The following is a 16935-nucleotide window of genomic DNA, read 5'->3' on the forward strand; positions in this document are numbered from 1 at the left end:
ATCATGTATACATTTATTTATATAAGTACAGACGCACGCACGTTTATCTAGCGTATTCACTTAACATTTGTCTCTGCAGTTGACAAACTCGCCATCACACAAGGATTCAAAGCTCAAACTTGTAAGATATCGTTTTCGTTGCTATAAGTTGGTTCATTTTGATATGCATGATGTACCCTGTTCGTTTTTTCATGTGTTTGCTTTGTTTTGTTACTATTTTTATTGCATAATCATTGTCGGTGCTTACGGTTCTGACATTGTTTCTACTTTAAGGTTAGCGGCGCAGCTTGTTGCTCGTTTGTTTTCCATCTCGATGTAATCTTTCAGAATTTTGAATAAAAACTATAGAAGGACTTATATGGTTACAAAGAAAATAATAAAGCTTAACATGGGTATTTTATAACTTGTAATTGAGATGGACAGTTCAAATTTAGTGATCAACTTTGCGTTGTCGTATAATCTGGTTTTCTCTGTGATAAATGTGTGTTGTTTTGCATGGTGTCCTGTTCTGTACGTAACTCTGCCTCTTGGTTGCAGATTAATAAACCTTCCATGTTCTTTAACTCGATTTATTAGTTTCTGTTCTGTCTTGGTTTGGCGTTGTTGTGTCCAACAAAACCTGTTGTGAGGGGAAAGTAGAGTGGAGGAGAAGTATTGTGAGAAAAATTTGATCAGTGTTTGATAAATTTATGCTGAAAGTTTTTAAGTTGAAATAATTTTCTTGAAATAACGTCGAAGGTTAGGTTTATTTCTGAGAATTGAGAGAGTGACAGTCTTTTGTCTTAATCGGAAAGTATAAATATCTGTTTTTGATGAAATCTGGTGAATTTTGATTTTCATGATGAGTTTGTCTGTCAATTCTGTAGATCAAACTTTTAACAGGTCTCTTAAGTATTGTTAGTGGATCACCATGAAAGAATGCATATGCAGATATATCATTAACTCTGTCTGACATAAATCGGATGTTTAGTATGACTGCATGATCTGCAGTTCTGCACGAGAGTTGGACAACGATAACGTCTGCAAGATGCTATGAATAATTATCTAAAGCAGCGAATATAGATTACTTAGCAAGATACTATGGTGGTTTCTGAGTAGAGAGTGTGAATATGATTAGGTATTTAGGTGGATGCTTTGTGTCTGTGGTGTGTGTAGAAGACAGTTTCTAGGATGTAGTTTACCTAATTTGCTTATGTTGAATGCTTATATTTCTGCTATCTGTAGCAGCAAAATGAGAATGAAAGTAACTGATATTTTCACGAAGAAGGAACCTGATGGCAAGCATGACATACTAACCATAAATCGCGAGACTGGACTCTTGATGGAAAAAGTGAAAAGTGAGACTCAGAACATGAAGGGAGACTGTAAGAAGTCTGGAATTTGTATAAAACATGCAAAAAAATCAACTCCTGGGAATGTCAAGACCAAGTACACTGTTCCCCAGCCATTTGCTCTAGCAACTGAAAGACGTGCTCAAAGCGTTACTCGTCCCACTGGGACTGAAACAGATGCTGGTACTCCTGGGAGAAAATCATATCACTTTACAAGCAATTTGAATACTCAACCTTCCTTGAAACAGACTGAGGTAATATTGAACAACTCCTTAGTGTTGTTATAAGTTCTTACCATGATACATGACCCTGTAATCTACTGCTACTTAAACTTCAACTCTTTATCATCTAAGGTAATAATGAACAACTCTTTAGTGTTGAATGCTAACTCTGACCAGTTCCCAACTTCTCATCTCCTCACAGCAAGTCTTGCCCTTGTTACTACGGAAGCCATTGCAACCTTATTATAAGAAGCAATCCGATGAAGATGACTCTTGTTTCGTTCCTTCTTTGTATCCTTTTACAGCTGCAATTGAGTAATGTATTTAAGAATATATCATCCTCCTATTTTAGTTACACTCTTCCTTGCCAAGTTATTCTTAACCACACAAAGTACAACTGCATCACCAAGGGCTATTACACCCAGGGTCACAATTGCTTCAGCCCCCGCGTTCAGGAGCATCACTCGTGCAGAGAGACGAAAGGAGGTAATCTTTCATCAATTTCCTAAATGTAAAGATTGTTTCAGTTTCAATCCTCTTTGACAAGTGTTTTATTATAAAATTAGAACAAAATAAGAACGATATCGTTATCTCTTAAATCTTTGCTTGCACCATTTTTTCAGTTTTATACAAAATTGGAGGAGAAGCACCATGCACTGGAGGTTGAAAAAATTCAGTATGAAGAAAGAACTAAGGTACCCTTGTCTCCTTTTCTCTAACGATATAGATCTAAGAAGCAAGGATACGGGTGCAGGGATGTGGTGCATAGTGAGGGAATACATGCATTCGGCAAACAAAATAATATGAGAATTCGGGTGCGGGGATACGTCACATATACTAATACTATAAAAATAAAAATATACTTGCTGCTATGGATAATGAAATTGACTAACAAAATTAGTATATTTTATGCAAATTAGTTCAAATACATGATACAAGCATCTAAAACACACAAACTTAAACTAAAATCACTTTTGCTGGTAGTACAAATATTTAAAAAGATGAATTTTCGTTGAGATTTTTGAGGATCCAAATTTCCCAAGAACGGGGTGCGTGGGGATACAGGGCTCGTTGGATGACCAAAGAATCCTTGCTTTCTAGATATAGATGTAATAAATTGTTCCTCTGCCTTTGCTTTCTGCGGCATATCTATCTCTGTGTGATATATTTTAAACATTTTAGGAAGAGAAAGAAGCAGCAGTCAAGCAACTAAGAAAGAGTTTAGTATTCAAGGCGAACCCAATGCCAAGCTTCTATCATGATGGTCCGCCACCAAAATACGAGTTGAAGAAGGTACTCTAACATGATTCAATCTTGTTGTCTTTACGCCGCGAAGAAAGTTTTTATTGCATGAAATTTGTAGAAGGAAGTGTTAAGTAATCAACTCATCTACAACTTTAAGGTGGTTGAGGAAGGTCCGAACAGGATCTTATACTCTTTAACATTCCCCTCAATTATACGATACTTTTCACTACAATTGACAACGACAAATGCAACCAATACCAATACCAATATCAACCAACAATATTTAATTCGAGTCCCTCCCTAAACCGAGTTCTGATATCATGTTAAGTAATCAACCCATCTAAAACCTTAAGGTGGTAGAGGAAGGTCCGAACAGGATCTTATACTCTTTAACGGGAAGAACTAAGAAAGATATTCTAAGCATTACTTGCTTTTGTGCAGCCACCACCAACTCGTGCAAAATCACCGAATTTGAGCAGAAGAAAGAGCTGCAGCGATGCAGCTCCAGTAAATAAAGAAAGAAGGGATCGTAGGAGAGAAAATCGATACAATCTTGTCGACTAAGGAGCTAGTAAAATCATCTCCTCTGACATGAAGAATTACTGGACAGGGAAATCTAAATGTTGTTGTTTTGTCTTTCTTTTTTGCTGTTTTTTTTCTAGTTTCTTGTTTTTTTAGTTTCTTGTGAGTTATCTATTGATTTATTTGTGTGTGTGGGGGGGTGGGGGGGTTGGTTTGATGATAAATTTCTCTAGTTTTGTATTTCTTAGCTTGGACTCTCTTAGTTTTGTATTTCTGGTAGCTTGGTGAAGTGTGCTTGGACTTCAAAGCATGTAGATATCTTGTAATCTACTATTTTCTAATTAACAAGTTCGACTGTATATTTGAAATAATTCTATATATAAGATTCAAGTGTAGAATTCATAACTACAATCTTCATTCAACAAAAACTTATCTCTATCAATATACAAGTTAGTTATTCTATAATGATGATCGTTTATGTGTTTAGATTGAAACTTGATACTGAAAGCTTCATGTTTAACATAGTATCCGAGCATCCATGTTGATGATCTTTAATTACATCGTTTTGGTTACAACCGTGTTCAATTGTATCGTTCATTTTCGGGTGTCATTCATCTTTTCGTCTTTTCATTGCATTTATACACATGATGTTGATTGTGATTGCTTCATTTGTTGTATTCATCGTTTTCGATCTGATATTCATGAAAGATATGGTTCAGGGAAGTAATAACTGGTCAAGATTGATCTCATCAAATCAAGATGCTTCGAGTGTATATTACATACATTCATCTGATGTGAACACAACATAACTTGTTTCTGTCAAATTCAATGGCAGGTTATAGTAACTGGAAAAGATCCATCATGCTTAGTTTATCTGCCAAAAATAAGCTAGATTTTATTGACGCGTCTGTTGTTAAACCTGCTACCAAATCTAATGATTACAAAGCCTGTGAGCGATGTAATGATTTGGTTTGTTCATGGCTTATATGTAACTTGGATGATTCTATCTCTAAAAGTGTTCTGTTCTTCAAGACAGCCAGGGAGATATGGCTTGATCTTGAAGAATGATTTGGATATGCTTCCACGGCTCAGATTTTTGCTCTTGAGCAACAATTAACTGATTTGAATCAAGGTTCTAAAAGTATTTCTGACTTCTTTACTGAAATTACAGGTTTGTGGGATGCAATGAGTGATATAAGTCCCTTACCTTGTTGTACGTGCTCTAAGTGTATCTGCAATATTACTCAGAGGGTGATGCAGATGCAACAAGATCAAAGACATACAGTTTATGATGAAACTTAGTGAGAAGTATTCTATTGTGAGAGGCAACATTTTGATGCAACAACCTTTGCCTGGTCTTCCTAATGCTTTCAGAATTTCCTCTCAAGAAGAGAGACATCAAGAACTATTTTAGTCTACTAGTCACATAGAGAATTTGGCTTTTGTGACTGATAATAAGAGAAACATTAGCTATCAGAGACAGATTTATGGTAATGCAAAAGGTAATCTAAGTATCTCTACTTTCAATGCATCTACTAAGAAAGGCAACAGTTACTTCTGCAAGCATTGTAAGATTGCTCGACATAGTGTTGATAGATGTTTTAAGATACATGGATATCCACCGCATTTTAAAGGTTCTAAAGACATGAGAGTCAATGCTGCTGTTTCTCTTAATTCACCTGATAGTATGGATGATTCTCCCTCAATTTCTGTTGCTCAATACAATCAACTTCTGGAAATACTGAATAAGCCGACAATTTCTGATGTCAATAAGCATCAGAATTCTCCACAGCTTGATCATGCTTTATTAGCTGGTAAGGTTTGTTTGTTGGCAGAAAGCCATTTATAAACAGGTTGGCTAATTGATAGTGGTGCAACAGACCGCATTTGCTCCAATCTTGGTCTTTTTCACTCTTACAAACCTATAAATTCAATCAGGGTCTTATTATGCATACAGGGTCTGTTAAATTCAATCAGTATTTGACCTTAAATGATGTTTTGCATATCCCTAATTTTCAATATAATCTGATTTCTGTTCAGAGGTTATGCAAGGATTTGAACTGTATAGTCAGTTTTAATGGATTTCTCAGGACCTTTTGAAGAAAGAGAAACCAATGCTTCTTGGTAAATTTCAGAGTGGCTTATACAGCACAATAAGAGTTGTTAATACTTTGTTTTCAAACATAGAATTGATTGTGTAAAGGTGATGCAGAACTTTATTGTACATGTTGAAGTTCATTATAAAGCTAAGATTCTTACTGTCAGATCAGATAACGCACCTGAACGGTGCCAGGGTCCTATGAGAGATTTATTTTTGCAGAAAGGAATTTTCCATCAGATTTCCTGTAGTTACACTCCACAATGAAATTGTGTTGTGGAGCGTAAACACAGGCACTTGAAACAACAAGGTCCTTGTTTTTCCGGATAAGTTTTGGAGTGAAAGTGTGCTATGTGCTATTTACTTAATAAATAGGGTTCCACTACAGAGTATTAAGAATAATACTCATTATCATAAACTCATTGGTACTCATTCTTCCTTATCTCATTTAAAAAAAATTGGTACATTATATTTTGCTTCTACGTTCGGTGAACTCCGAACTAAGTTTGATCACAGATTTAAAAAAAAATTGGTACATTATATTTTGCTTCTACGTTCGGTGAACTCCGAACTAAGTTTGATCACAGAGCTGTTGCTTGTGTTTTTTTTTAATTTTCAAGTACCCAAAAAGGAAGAATAAGGAGGATAATGAGTGTTTGTTTGGCTAGGTTTATGGGTTTGAGTTGGTACAGTTTGTGAAATTTGAGTTTCTTGGACTTTATGTTTCTTTTCTCCTCCTTATTTGTCTTCACATCATCCTTTCCTTTCTTATCCTCATTCCCCTTATTCTCGTCATCCACTTTGCTGCTACTATTTTTTCTAGAATGACCTGTATTTGAGGCAGAAGATTTATGCTCATCTTTCTTCTGCTCATCATCATCCAAATCATCCAATTTATGCTCATCTTTTTTCTAACAAGACTCTAGTTTTGCTAGAATGTTAGCTAGGATTGTGAGTGGAGTTGTTCTGCTTGAGAAGCCTCCAATTGAATTGGAGAGGATTTGAGTAGCTCCCCCTCAGGAGTACTACCCTCAAACTTTGCAGTCTGTGAAGACTGTTGTGCATATGAAGGTGCAATTTGAACCTGCACAGGGTCTTCAGTAAAAACTGATGAAACCCCTGTATTTTTTATGGTGTCATTAGGCTAGCTTCTTGATAAGATCTAGGTTCTGTGATGGTGCATTTAGGCAGAACAATGAGAGAATAAACCAAATTACACCAGTGTAATGGTTTGGAAACAATGTTACATTTGTAAAATGACAAGTAAGATGGTGGATTATGAATTCAAGTAGATCTTCTAATAGGTAGAAGAGAATAAATTGCAGAATCAAGCTCAGAACTAGTACTGAGATCATGAACGGAAGAAGACGAATTGACAGGAGAAGAATTAACTACATGTTCGATGCTAGTATGATTGTTAATAAAAGAAGGGGAGTTATCAAGTTATTGACAGGAAATGTAATCATTAAAATGAAATGGATCAGATGACTCTACAAAGTTTACATGATTAGGTATAACATTGTTAATATTGTCTGTATAATTGTCTAATGAAGTAATAGATGGAAAATATATAGCAGTAAAAAAGAGTGTGGGTTGTGTATGAGGATGAAAATGGAATTGTGTTTCATGAAAAGCCACATTCCGAGAGACAAAGAAATGATTATTAGTACAATCAAACACTTTGTAGCCTTTTTGGGTACTTGAATATTCCAAAAAAATACAAGCAACAGCTCTTTCCATGTATCTTAAAACATCGAAAATGTAGTCAATTCTTCTTCTGCCCTTATGATCTCAGTACTAGTTCTGAGCTTGATTCTGCAATTTCTTCTCTTCCACCTATTAAAAGATCTACTCAGTTTCATAAACCACCATCTTACTTGTCATCTTACAAATGTAACATTGTTTATAAACCATTACACTGGTGTAATTTTGGTTCATTCTCCCACTGTTCTGCCTAAATGCACCATCACAGAACCCTAGATCTTATCAAGAAGCTAGTCTAATGACACCACCAAAAATACAGGGGTTTCATCAGTTTTTACTGAAGACCCTGTGCAGGTTCAAATTGCACCTTCATGTGCACAACAGTCTTCACAGACTGCAAGATTTGAGGGTATTATTTTTTAGGGGGAGCTACTCAAATTCTCTCCAATTTAGTTGGAGGTTTCTCAAGCAGAAACAAATCCACTCACAACCCTAGCTAACATTCTAGCAAAACTATAGTCTTGCTAGAAGAAAAATGAGCATAAATTGGATGATTGGGATGATGTTGAGCAGAAGAACGATGAGCATAAATCTTTTGACTCAAATCCAAGTCGTTCTAGCAAAATTAGTAGCAACAAAATGGATGACAAGAAGAAGGGGAAGGAGGATAAGAAAGGAAAAGATGATGGGAAGACAAAGAAGAAGGATGGAAAAGGAGGAGAAAAGAAACATAAAGTCCAAGAAATTCAAATTTCACAAACTGTACCAACTCAAACCCATAAACCTAGTCAAACAAACACTTATTCTATCCAAACTTCAAACCCAAGTACCTATACAAGCCATCTACACATTCCCTACTCAAAATACCTATCACGGCCAGCCAAACCTCACTCAAGAAAATATCTAAACCACCTTCTTTCATACCTTTAACTAGAATTCACTTCAAGACAACAGAAAGAAAGACAAGAGAAATTCAAGATGATTTTGGTGCTCTTTGGAATTGCTTCAATCAAAATGACTTTCTATCAATTTCTGAGAACATATCAAATGATGACTATCACAAACAGTTAGTTGAGGAGATAGTCAAAATTTGTGTTGTTACTTTAGGAGAAGTCAGGATTTACTACAAAGATGTCACCTTCATTTTGCTGAATAGAGGAGTAATTAAAACATTTTCAACTGCACAATTGGAGAGAGTGATTAGTTTGATGAATGCTATGGATTCATTTATAAGAATGAGGAAGGCTATATTGGCTGAGAGGTTGAGAGAGAGGAATATTAGGCATGCAAGGGAAAAGGATGAAAGGGAGGAAAGAGAAAGAAAATATATTGAATAGATTGAGATGTTTGAGAAAAGATCAAATGAACTGAATGCAAGGGGATTCAACAGGGTATCTAAGGATGGACACATGCTAAACATAAAGACCAACAAGTTTGCAAGGTACATGATTCACTTGCTAAATAGTTACTCATTAGCTGAATGACTCAAACTGGTGGAAGCTCTAAGAGAGACTGAGATTATTGAAGAACTTGAAGTATTAGTCAAAATCAAGGACCTTATTAGAAAAGAACATCATTATGAGAAATTTAGTTAAGCTTTGTAACTCTGTACTGATGTAACTGCAATTTGTATAAAAATATACTTTGTAAATTTGTCAGTCTCATTGTAATTGATTTTAACTTGGGGTTAGTCTTGTTATCAGACATGAATTTGTGATAAGTGATCTTCTCACAAATTGGGGGAGATTGTTGTGCCTGTATATAATAAGACTAAGTCATATTGACAGTTCTAAGGTTAAGTTGTATGATAACCTATATTTATATTATGTAATTGTATTACTTAAGTCTGTAAACATGTTTAGTAGATTAAGCTGGAAGGGATTTTTCTGTGAACAACCTTCAAGTTAAGGAATAAACTTTGGAAGAATATCAATTGCTGATCATGCCTGAGAGAGAAGTGTATCAGCTTGGATTTATTGTGTTTAATTAATAAAAAAAATTAACGCACTTACACAGTTAATAATATAAAACATGAAAATTTTATAATTTATATTTTTTTCCATAAAATTATGACATGCCTCTAATTATATTAAAAATAATTCTTTTTCATTTTGTGAATAAATAATTTAGTCAATATATTGTAAAATCGGGAATCATATCTAATAATAGGTTAATTTATCAAATTATAATTAAATTGAAATTCGGAGATTAAGCGACTCAAAATTGAATATATTTGAAAGTCTATAATTATTCATAAATTATTATACAAATGAATCAATCTGCCGGGAATTTTTAGAATACTTGGCTTAGTTCGTCCATAGATAAACAGGAAGTGAAGGGGGAGATCAAACTAGTTGTGTCCGAAGACTCAATTCTCTTGACAAGGTAATACATACACCTCTGTATACACATGTTCTGTAATAATCAATTATTAGTATTTGCAGATTATTAATCAATTATCTCTCATTTGTTTTCAATTTCCTAGCTAGGGTTTAACAAGGGTTTTAATTTTATCCCCCTCTCTTTAATATATCATCTCATTTTCCATTGTTTTCGAAACTTATGATGTTATATTAACTCCTGTGTATTGTTTGACATAAATTTCGAAACTGCTATTGGTTTGGGTAATTTTGAGAAGTTAGAAATGCACAATATGTTTGCCATTGCTATTGATGTGTGTGGATATGTTTCTGCTTATTTGTTAAATATTGTTATATTTTTTCGTCGTTGTTCTTGAATTGTTCCTTGTGTAGAAATTTACTATTGTTTAGGAATTAGTAGTATCTTTAATCTTTAATACATGCTCTTTACTCTTTTGGTACTGCAGAATGATTAATTTAGAATTATATTTTGAACACTATCTAGTATGCTTTTAGTTGCTAGTGTTGCCAGATGATAACATCTCCCAAGTTTTGATATCACGAACGAATTGTTTGTTCTTACTTGGAACTCCTGATCTTTGAGTGTATTTATGGTTAGAAAGAATGAACCACCGATATCATCACATAATAATATTCTTAATTTCTGGAGTGAGCTTAAATTTTGTTCACATATTATTTTACTTCGGTTGTATATATATGTTTGAGGAAATAAGTCTTGAGTTAGTTGAGTTCACGCTGAAATTGGATATGACCAACAAGTTACTTAAGTTTGCTTCTGTACAGATGCTTAGACATAAACATAATGCGGTATAATTCAATCTGAAAGTCAATTAGTATGAGATACTAAATTGATCACCTAAATTTAAGTAATATTAGACTTGTTGTGAGTTACCTAAAAACAATTTCATGTTAGATTGGAGCAATTTTACATGGGACGGGATTCGATTCGAAATGGGGTGCAAAAACGGATGTGGAACGTTACTTAAAGTGAATCCGGTGGTATGGTTGGTGTGTTGGAACGGTTGGGTACGATGGATTGAAAAAAGTGTAGGCCCAATAATAATCAATAAACCCAAAGGCCCAGTTTGGACAATTTTAATACTTTTTTTCTGGACAATAATACGAACCCTAAAGTAAACACATAAAATCAGCCGCTCAGCACCACGTTTTTCAACAGCCGCCCACGCTTTTCAACAGTATGCCTTCTTCTTCTCTAAGCCTATTCCTCCTCAAAATAGAGTCTTGCTCATCATCTCTCTTATTCAAGCTTCTTTTTCTTCACTCTCTATTTTCGTCGGTACATTATCATGGACGATCTGGGTCGCGAACCCCAGCGATTTGGATCACGAATGCACGGTGTTCAGGAATGAACGATCTGGATCGCAAAACGGGGGTCGTTCCGGTATCATTGGATTGACCCAAAACCGATATAGTATTATGAAGTAAAGGTTTGTTTTGTAACTTCCAAATATTTCGGTTTCATGTATGTTTAATAATTTCGCTTTATCTTATATTTACCCGTCATCTATAATCTCTAGTAATTTGATTAGTTTTATATATGTCACTAATTTATCACTTGATGTATATTTCAATGGTCCACTTGATCATTTGGGCACATATCTCTTTACCTCCTTATTTGACACTTTAGTTTAATATGGATTTTACTTAATTTGTTTGTGATCAATACAAAATCGAAATGAAAAGCTTGAAACATATTATGTATCTATGTTTGCTCCACTTTCATGATCTTGAAATTTTAATATAGTTTTACAAGATAAAAGAACCTCTGGTAGCTAATTATCAATGAGGACTTACCTAGGGAAACCTCTAAGGTCTAATTTGGTATGTGAAGATTATGAAACACATACTCGTAGTCTGTAAATATACATTTAGTTTAAACCAGAATAGACTAATCCTAGTAATAATATCGGTGCATCTTATTAATTAGAGCAAAGGAACGATCATTACCTTTTCGGGAAATAAGATTTATTCGGGAGGTGTTGTAATAGTAGGTATTTTCTTAGATTATATGCTTCAATATTTTTTGAGTAATTTCTATCTTTAATTTCTACTTAATTTTCCGAATGTCGATTTTGACAAATAATGAGAATTGACAAACTCAGAACAACTCCCGTCCTTGCAGGTAAGCATATGGTTTTTAGTAACAACTTTACTTATATAATTATGCAGGGGAAATTAAGAAACCCTAAGACTTAATGTTGATCAGGGCATTTCAAGGCTTAATGTATAATTAAACAAGAAAAAATTTCAAACTGTCATTTATTAATCAACCCAAACTGCAAAAGAACATTGTCTAATAATACAAAGAAATTGTAATTAACAAAATTACATTATCATGATCTTATAACAAATTCGAAATTAACATGTAGAATTTTAACATGAGACTAGTAGTAATTCGGTAATCAGTTTAATAAGGAACTGACTAATTGTAATTCAGTCGACCGGTGATATTACTAAAAAACATGTACACCAGATTACTGATCCATGCTTCCAAGTCATGTCCATTGTCACAAACATTGTTTAATATTGGACTAATGGTAATCCAGCAAACAGGTGATCTTACAACTTGTTTGTACACCAAATTACTAACGATGCTCCAAGAATATGTTTATTCTCACGAACAAAAGCTCGATCAACCGACACTCCATCATCTTTTACGCCTTTTTGCTTGAAATCCAAGAAAGAGTACAAATCCTAAGTGTGCTTGCAAGAACAAAATGCACATTTCAAATCAACCTTATGATACTCATTACCATCACTAAGTGCCTTTCAAATCATGCTCTGCTTCAAATTTACGAAAATTCCCCGATCAGAATAGTGTGATTTCCCTTATTATGCCCACTAGGCCAATTACTAGCATGCAAACAATTCATGCCAAATCGGTGATCTAACAACTCATTTCCTTGTTCATAGCTCAATCCTGAACTCTCCCGAGCCAAATGAGATCCCACACAATTGTCATAATTATCACCATTGTCGTTAACAATTTTTGTGGTCCTTGCCTCCATGGGACTACCCACCTGAGAAAAACGTGGGCAGTAGAATAAAACCTTAAATAGCGCATCCCAACCACCCAGCGGGAAATTAGAGACAGTGCCTGAGAGAAGATCGGACACTACAACTGGATTTGTTTGGGTACATTATATTTTGTAACAAACGTATGTTGTATAGAATACAACATTTTTGAAACACAAGATAGACTACCCCAGTCTTTTAAATCTTGAGATTGGGGTACTCTAGCTTGTGTTTCGAAAATGTTATGTTCTACACTGCATGGCATCACTTACAAAATAAAATGCCCTAAAAATCTAGTTATAGTGTTCGATCTTCTCTCAGACACAGTCTCTAGTTTCCCGCGGGTAGTTGGGTTGCGGTATTCAAGGTTTTATTATGCTGCCCAGGCCTTTCTTGAGGTTGTTCGTGTGGAGATAATGACCATAAAAATTAACGACAATGGTGATGATTATGACAATAGAGTGAAAACTCATTTGGCTCGTAGGAGGTCATGGTTGAGGTGTGAACAAGGAAATGAGTTGTTGGATGACCAATTTCGCACGAATTATTTGTATGTTAGTAATTTCCCTAATTGTGGGCACAATGTGGGAAAACATAATTATCTACCCTTTAAGAGAATTTTCATAAATTTAACGCAGAGCATGATTTGGAGGAGACTTGGTGATGGTAATGGATATTATAAGGTTGATTTGAATTGTGCATTTTGTTCTTGCAAGCACACATAGGGTTTGTATTCTTCCTTGGGTTTCAAACAAAAAAGCGTAAAGATGGGGAGTGCCGGTTAATCGAGCTTTTGTTTGTGAGAATGAAGATGTTTTTGGAGCATGGGTCAGTACTTGGTGTAGAAAATGTTTTGTTGTAAGATCACATGTCTACTGAATTACCCTTTAATATTAAACTTTTTTTTTGAGAATGGACATGTCTTCAGAGCATGGATCAGTAATTTGGTGTTCACCATTTTTGTTGTAAGATCACCTAATCTACCGAATTATTCCTAGTTCAATATTAAACTAACTACCGAATTACTAATAGTCCCATGTTAAAAATTCCGATGTCAATTTTGATTTTTTTATTATTGTTATAAGATCATGATCTTGTTGATTATAATTTCTTTGTGTTTTAGACAATGTTGTTTTGGAGTTTGGGTTGATTAATAAATGACATTTTGAAAATTTGTCTTGTTTAATTATACATTAAGTCTTGAAATGTTTAATTAACATTAAGTCTTAGGGTTTCTTAATTTTCCCATTCGTAATCATATAAAGTAAAGTTGTTACTTCACTAAAAAACATACGTTTACCGGGACTTATTTAGTCTGTTGGGCAACGCTTTTGGTTTGTTAATTGTCAAATTTGACGTTTGGAAATTTAATCAGAAATCAAAGATAGAAATGTGCCCTAACGATCAGGTGGATCATTGAATTATACATGAAGTGATTAATCAGTGACATATATTAAACTAATTAAGTAATCAAGTTACTAAGAATTATAGGTGATGAGTAAATATACGATATAATGAAATTACTGTACATAAATGAAATAGTAAAAATTGGAAATTATAAAACAAGCCTTTACTTCATAATACTATATTGGTTTTGGATCAACCCAACATGAAATTGTTTTTAGGTAACTCACTAAAAGTCTCATTTTAATAAAAATTGATCTTAGAAGAAATACATCATAGTATTCCTAAAAGCATTTCAAGAAGATTAAAATGATGTAATTTTTTCTGTGTTTGATTATGAAATATAGCTTTCAAAGCCATAGTCTTCTAAAGATGTGGATGTGTGAGTAGAAGGCATTATCCTGTTTTATGACCTGTGACTTTGCAGGGTTTACAAAATATTAACAATCATGTTGCCTCCACGAATGAAGATGGCAGTTACAGAAAACCCCAAAAAATTGGCCAATTTAATTGACCTTGTTAATTTACCTTCACCGCTACGTGACTTTTTGGGACAGTCTCAGATTTCTCGCTTGGGCTGTTTCATGCGCGTTTGGTCATACATCAAAACTAATAATCTCCAGGTTCTGATTTTCAGTCCATAATTTTATCTCTTGAAAGTTTCTTTAGTTTGATGACTATTCTAATATTCATGTTGTGTATCATTGTTATCTTTATGATGGAAAAGAGGAGCATTACTTGATTTAACCTTTGTTGAAACACTGGCTGTTAGTTCATATGGCATTTGATTTTTCTTTCCATTTTGAATTTGAATGCTACTTATAAAGGAAGTGATCATATAGACATTAAAAAAAGTTGAAAGCTGTAATTTCTTCAAAGGAATAGGTACATCAAGAATTTTGAAAATGTATTGCCTACTCAAGAGCGAAACAAAAAACATGATAATTCATACCCTAACTGGAGCTTTTTTTCTTCCCATTTCAGGATCCAAATAACAAGAATCTAGTGAACTGTGATGAAAAGTTAAAGAGTATTCTGCTGGGTAAGCCACAGGTTGAGCTTTTGGAGCTTCCTGTGCTCATTAAACTGCATTTTCCCAAGGAGCCAAAATGAGTTTCAACTAAGGAAATTTGCATCTCTATCATAATATTGTGGTGCATAATTGATTGTACAATATTTTCTCTGCAACCTTGAATCCGACCTTTCTCAGTTAAGCATTACTCCTGTTATGTTCTGAAGTCTTAATTATATGGTTGCTGTGGTATTGAAGTTCTGTTACAGTGACGTGATGCCTTTTTTTGAATATAAAAATTGGTTATTAGCATTAAATATGTTTTTTTTTTAATTAAACAAGCTCGGACATCTATTTTTCCTTCGACAAGGAAAAGGAGTGACGGTGATACCGCCAGAGCAAGAGCAAACAACATGTTAGTTTTATATAATGTTAAAGACAAAAAATTCGAAAATGTTTATTTTGCCTTGTATTCTGCAGTTGATGAGAGCAAGCCGTGCCTGGGAAAACTTTACCTTCGGGTCTTACTTTTTGGCTTACAATTGGCTAAATGTTGTTATTATTGTATTCAAAATATTATTATGAAACTTTGGGATGAAACTTTGTGTCATATTTAAATTTCTATAGCCATGTAGCAAATTTAGGATCCCAAATGTACTCTCTAGTGTTTGACTCTAGGATTTGCAATAAGGATGAAGTTCTTTACAGTCACTTACTGATTGAATGTCAGTTTAAAATACTGACTTGAAATTGAATGGTAATGCTGCTTAGAAATGAAACTTTACTGGACTGGGGAGTTTACCGTTCTGTTTGATTTTTTTTCCTCATCTGCTTTGAATATCTAGTGAAGTTTCTTCTTCATTTCTGTTTTAGTTTTCTTAGAAGAAGTTTATAAATTTTGGGCCCTTGGGGGTTGGGGAGGGGTGTTCGATGTCAATCTTAGTTTTTTTTTGCGGTTACTTGAGTAATAGTATATGTTTTAAATTGTGAACATATAATAAGATTTGTTGCAGTGGCTTGTACAATGTTAATGTCACACAGGCACAGTGTACATGTTTTGCAGTTGTTTTTTTTGTTTAAGAGATTACCTGCAAAACTATTGTTAGATTAAGGAAGTACTTTTGGTTGAGTTGCGATTCAGAATAAACTCTAAAATTAAATTGATGAAATAACGAGTTAAAGGCCGTTATGCAGCAGGAAAGAAGGTGATCTATGGGATCAAAACCCGAAAATCTTTGATTGCCAGGAAATGATCAAACTCGCGAACTAGCCCAGACTCTCCTTTTCTGCCCAAATCTCTTCCTTACATGCTCACATTGTGCTTGTCTGTATCACTCTCCTTTTCTGCCCAAATCTCTTCCTTACACGCTTTCGCATTGTGCTTGTCTGTAGAAGCTCTATTTGTATGAAAATCGGAGATGAGAAAAACTTGTTAGTTTATGATATCTTTCGTTAAAACTTAGGTTATATTGCTTATATATTTTGTTTCTAAGAATCTTTCTAATTCATGAATAAAATTAACAAATTTGCGAGACATGTTTATGGGATCGTGCAGTAGTTTACTGCAGAAATGTTCGCAAATAATATTTTTATTAATAAGTTGAACTCGGTTTAGATTTTTGACTATATCCAAACTAATTTTTGGTCTATATTACTCTTCAAACAAGAAGATTCTAGGAATCAATTCATTGCATTCTTACCTTCTGATTTACTCTCTGCCTCAAATTTCCAGTACTTTTAAAACAATCTAAATTATAATCTTGTCGGAAATTTTGTTATTTATAATAACGTATTTACTTGTCAAACACACTCACACACCCATCTTGTTTTTGACAAAGTTCAAGAGCGAGAGAGATACCGTTACACATGCTCCTGACTAATAGGATATGTTTTGCGATAATATATGGAGGGGTTACAAGTGTTTTAAAAAGAGTCTTTTAAATAAGAATAACTCAAAACACACCAGCAGTAGAATTTGTAA

General features: G+C 34.2%; 2 protein-coding genes across 4 annotated transcripts; both read left to right on the forward strand.

Moving 5' to 3' along the window:
- LOC141676171 (protein WVD2-like 3) lies at positions 1-3532 on the forward strand. 3 transcript variants are annotated; one of them, XM_074482096.1, is made up of 7 exons: positions 1-121; positions 1228-1585; positions 1755-1843; positions 1945-2038; positions 2176-2247; positions 2735-2845; positions 3239-3532. In XM_074482096.1, exons 2-7 carry the CDS (start codon positions 1232-1234, stop codon positions 3359-3361), a joined length of 843 nt encoding a protein of 280 aa, XP_074338197.1. In that variant the 5' UTR covers positions 1-121; positions 1228-1231; the 3' UTR covers positions 3362-3532. The 3 variants fall into 3 exon arrangements, with proteins under 3 accessions (XP_074338197.1, XP_074338198.1, XP_074338196.1); XM_074482097.1 differs by having other exon boundaries at positions 16-121; positions 1225-1585; XM_074482095.1 differs by lacking the exon at positions 1-121 and adding an exon at positions 133-273.
- A 5833-nt stretch (positions 3533-9365) lies between these two features.
- On the forward strand, positions 9366-15271 carry LOC141676209 (upstream activation factor subunit UAF30). Its single transcript, XM_074482098.1, has 3 exons — positions 9366-9506; positions 14370-14565; positions 14927-15271. Exons 2-3 carry the CDS (start codon positions 14392-14394, stop codon positions 15053-15055), a joined length of 303 nt encoding a protein of 100 aa, XP_074338199.1. The 5' UTR covers positions 9366-9506; positions 14370-14391; the 3' UTR covers positions 15056-15271.
- The last annotated feature ends 1664 nt before the right edge of the window (positions 15272-16935 follow it).

This window comes from Apium graveolens, chromosome 1 (assembly GCF_009905375.1).
Source record: "Apium graveolens cultivar Ventura chromosome 1, ASM990537v1, whole genome shotgun sequence".
Taxonomy (NCBI): domain Eukaryota; kingdom Viridiplantae; phylum Streptophyta; class Magnoliopsida; order Apiales; family Apiaceae; genus Apium; species Apium graveolens.

Excerpts from the sequence above, each read along its gene's own strand:
- LOC141676171 (XM_074482095.1), top strand. The coding sequence starts at position 164 with ATGCATGATGTACCCTGTTCGTTTTTTCATGTGTTTGCTTTGTTTTGT. Across the intron at positions 274-1,227 it reads GACATTGTTTCTACTTTAAG|CAAAATGAGAATGAAAGTAA; the intron begins GTTAGCGGCGCA and ends TATCTGTAGCAG. Across the intron at positions 1,844-1,944 it reads TCTTGTTTCGTTCCTTCTTT|TACAACTGCATCACCAAGGG; the intron begins GTATCCTTTTAC and ends AACCACACAAAG.
- LOC141676209 (XM_074482098.1), top strand. The coding sequence starts at position 14,392 with ATGTTGCCTCCACGAATGAAGATGGCAGTTACAGAAAACCCCAAAAAA. Across the intron at positions 14,566-14,926 it reads TCAAAACTAATAATCTCCAG|GATCCAAATAACAAGAATCT; the intron begins GTTCTGATTTTC and ends TTCCCATTTCAG.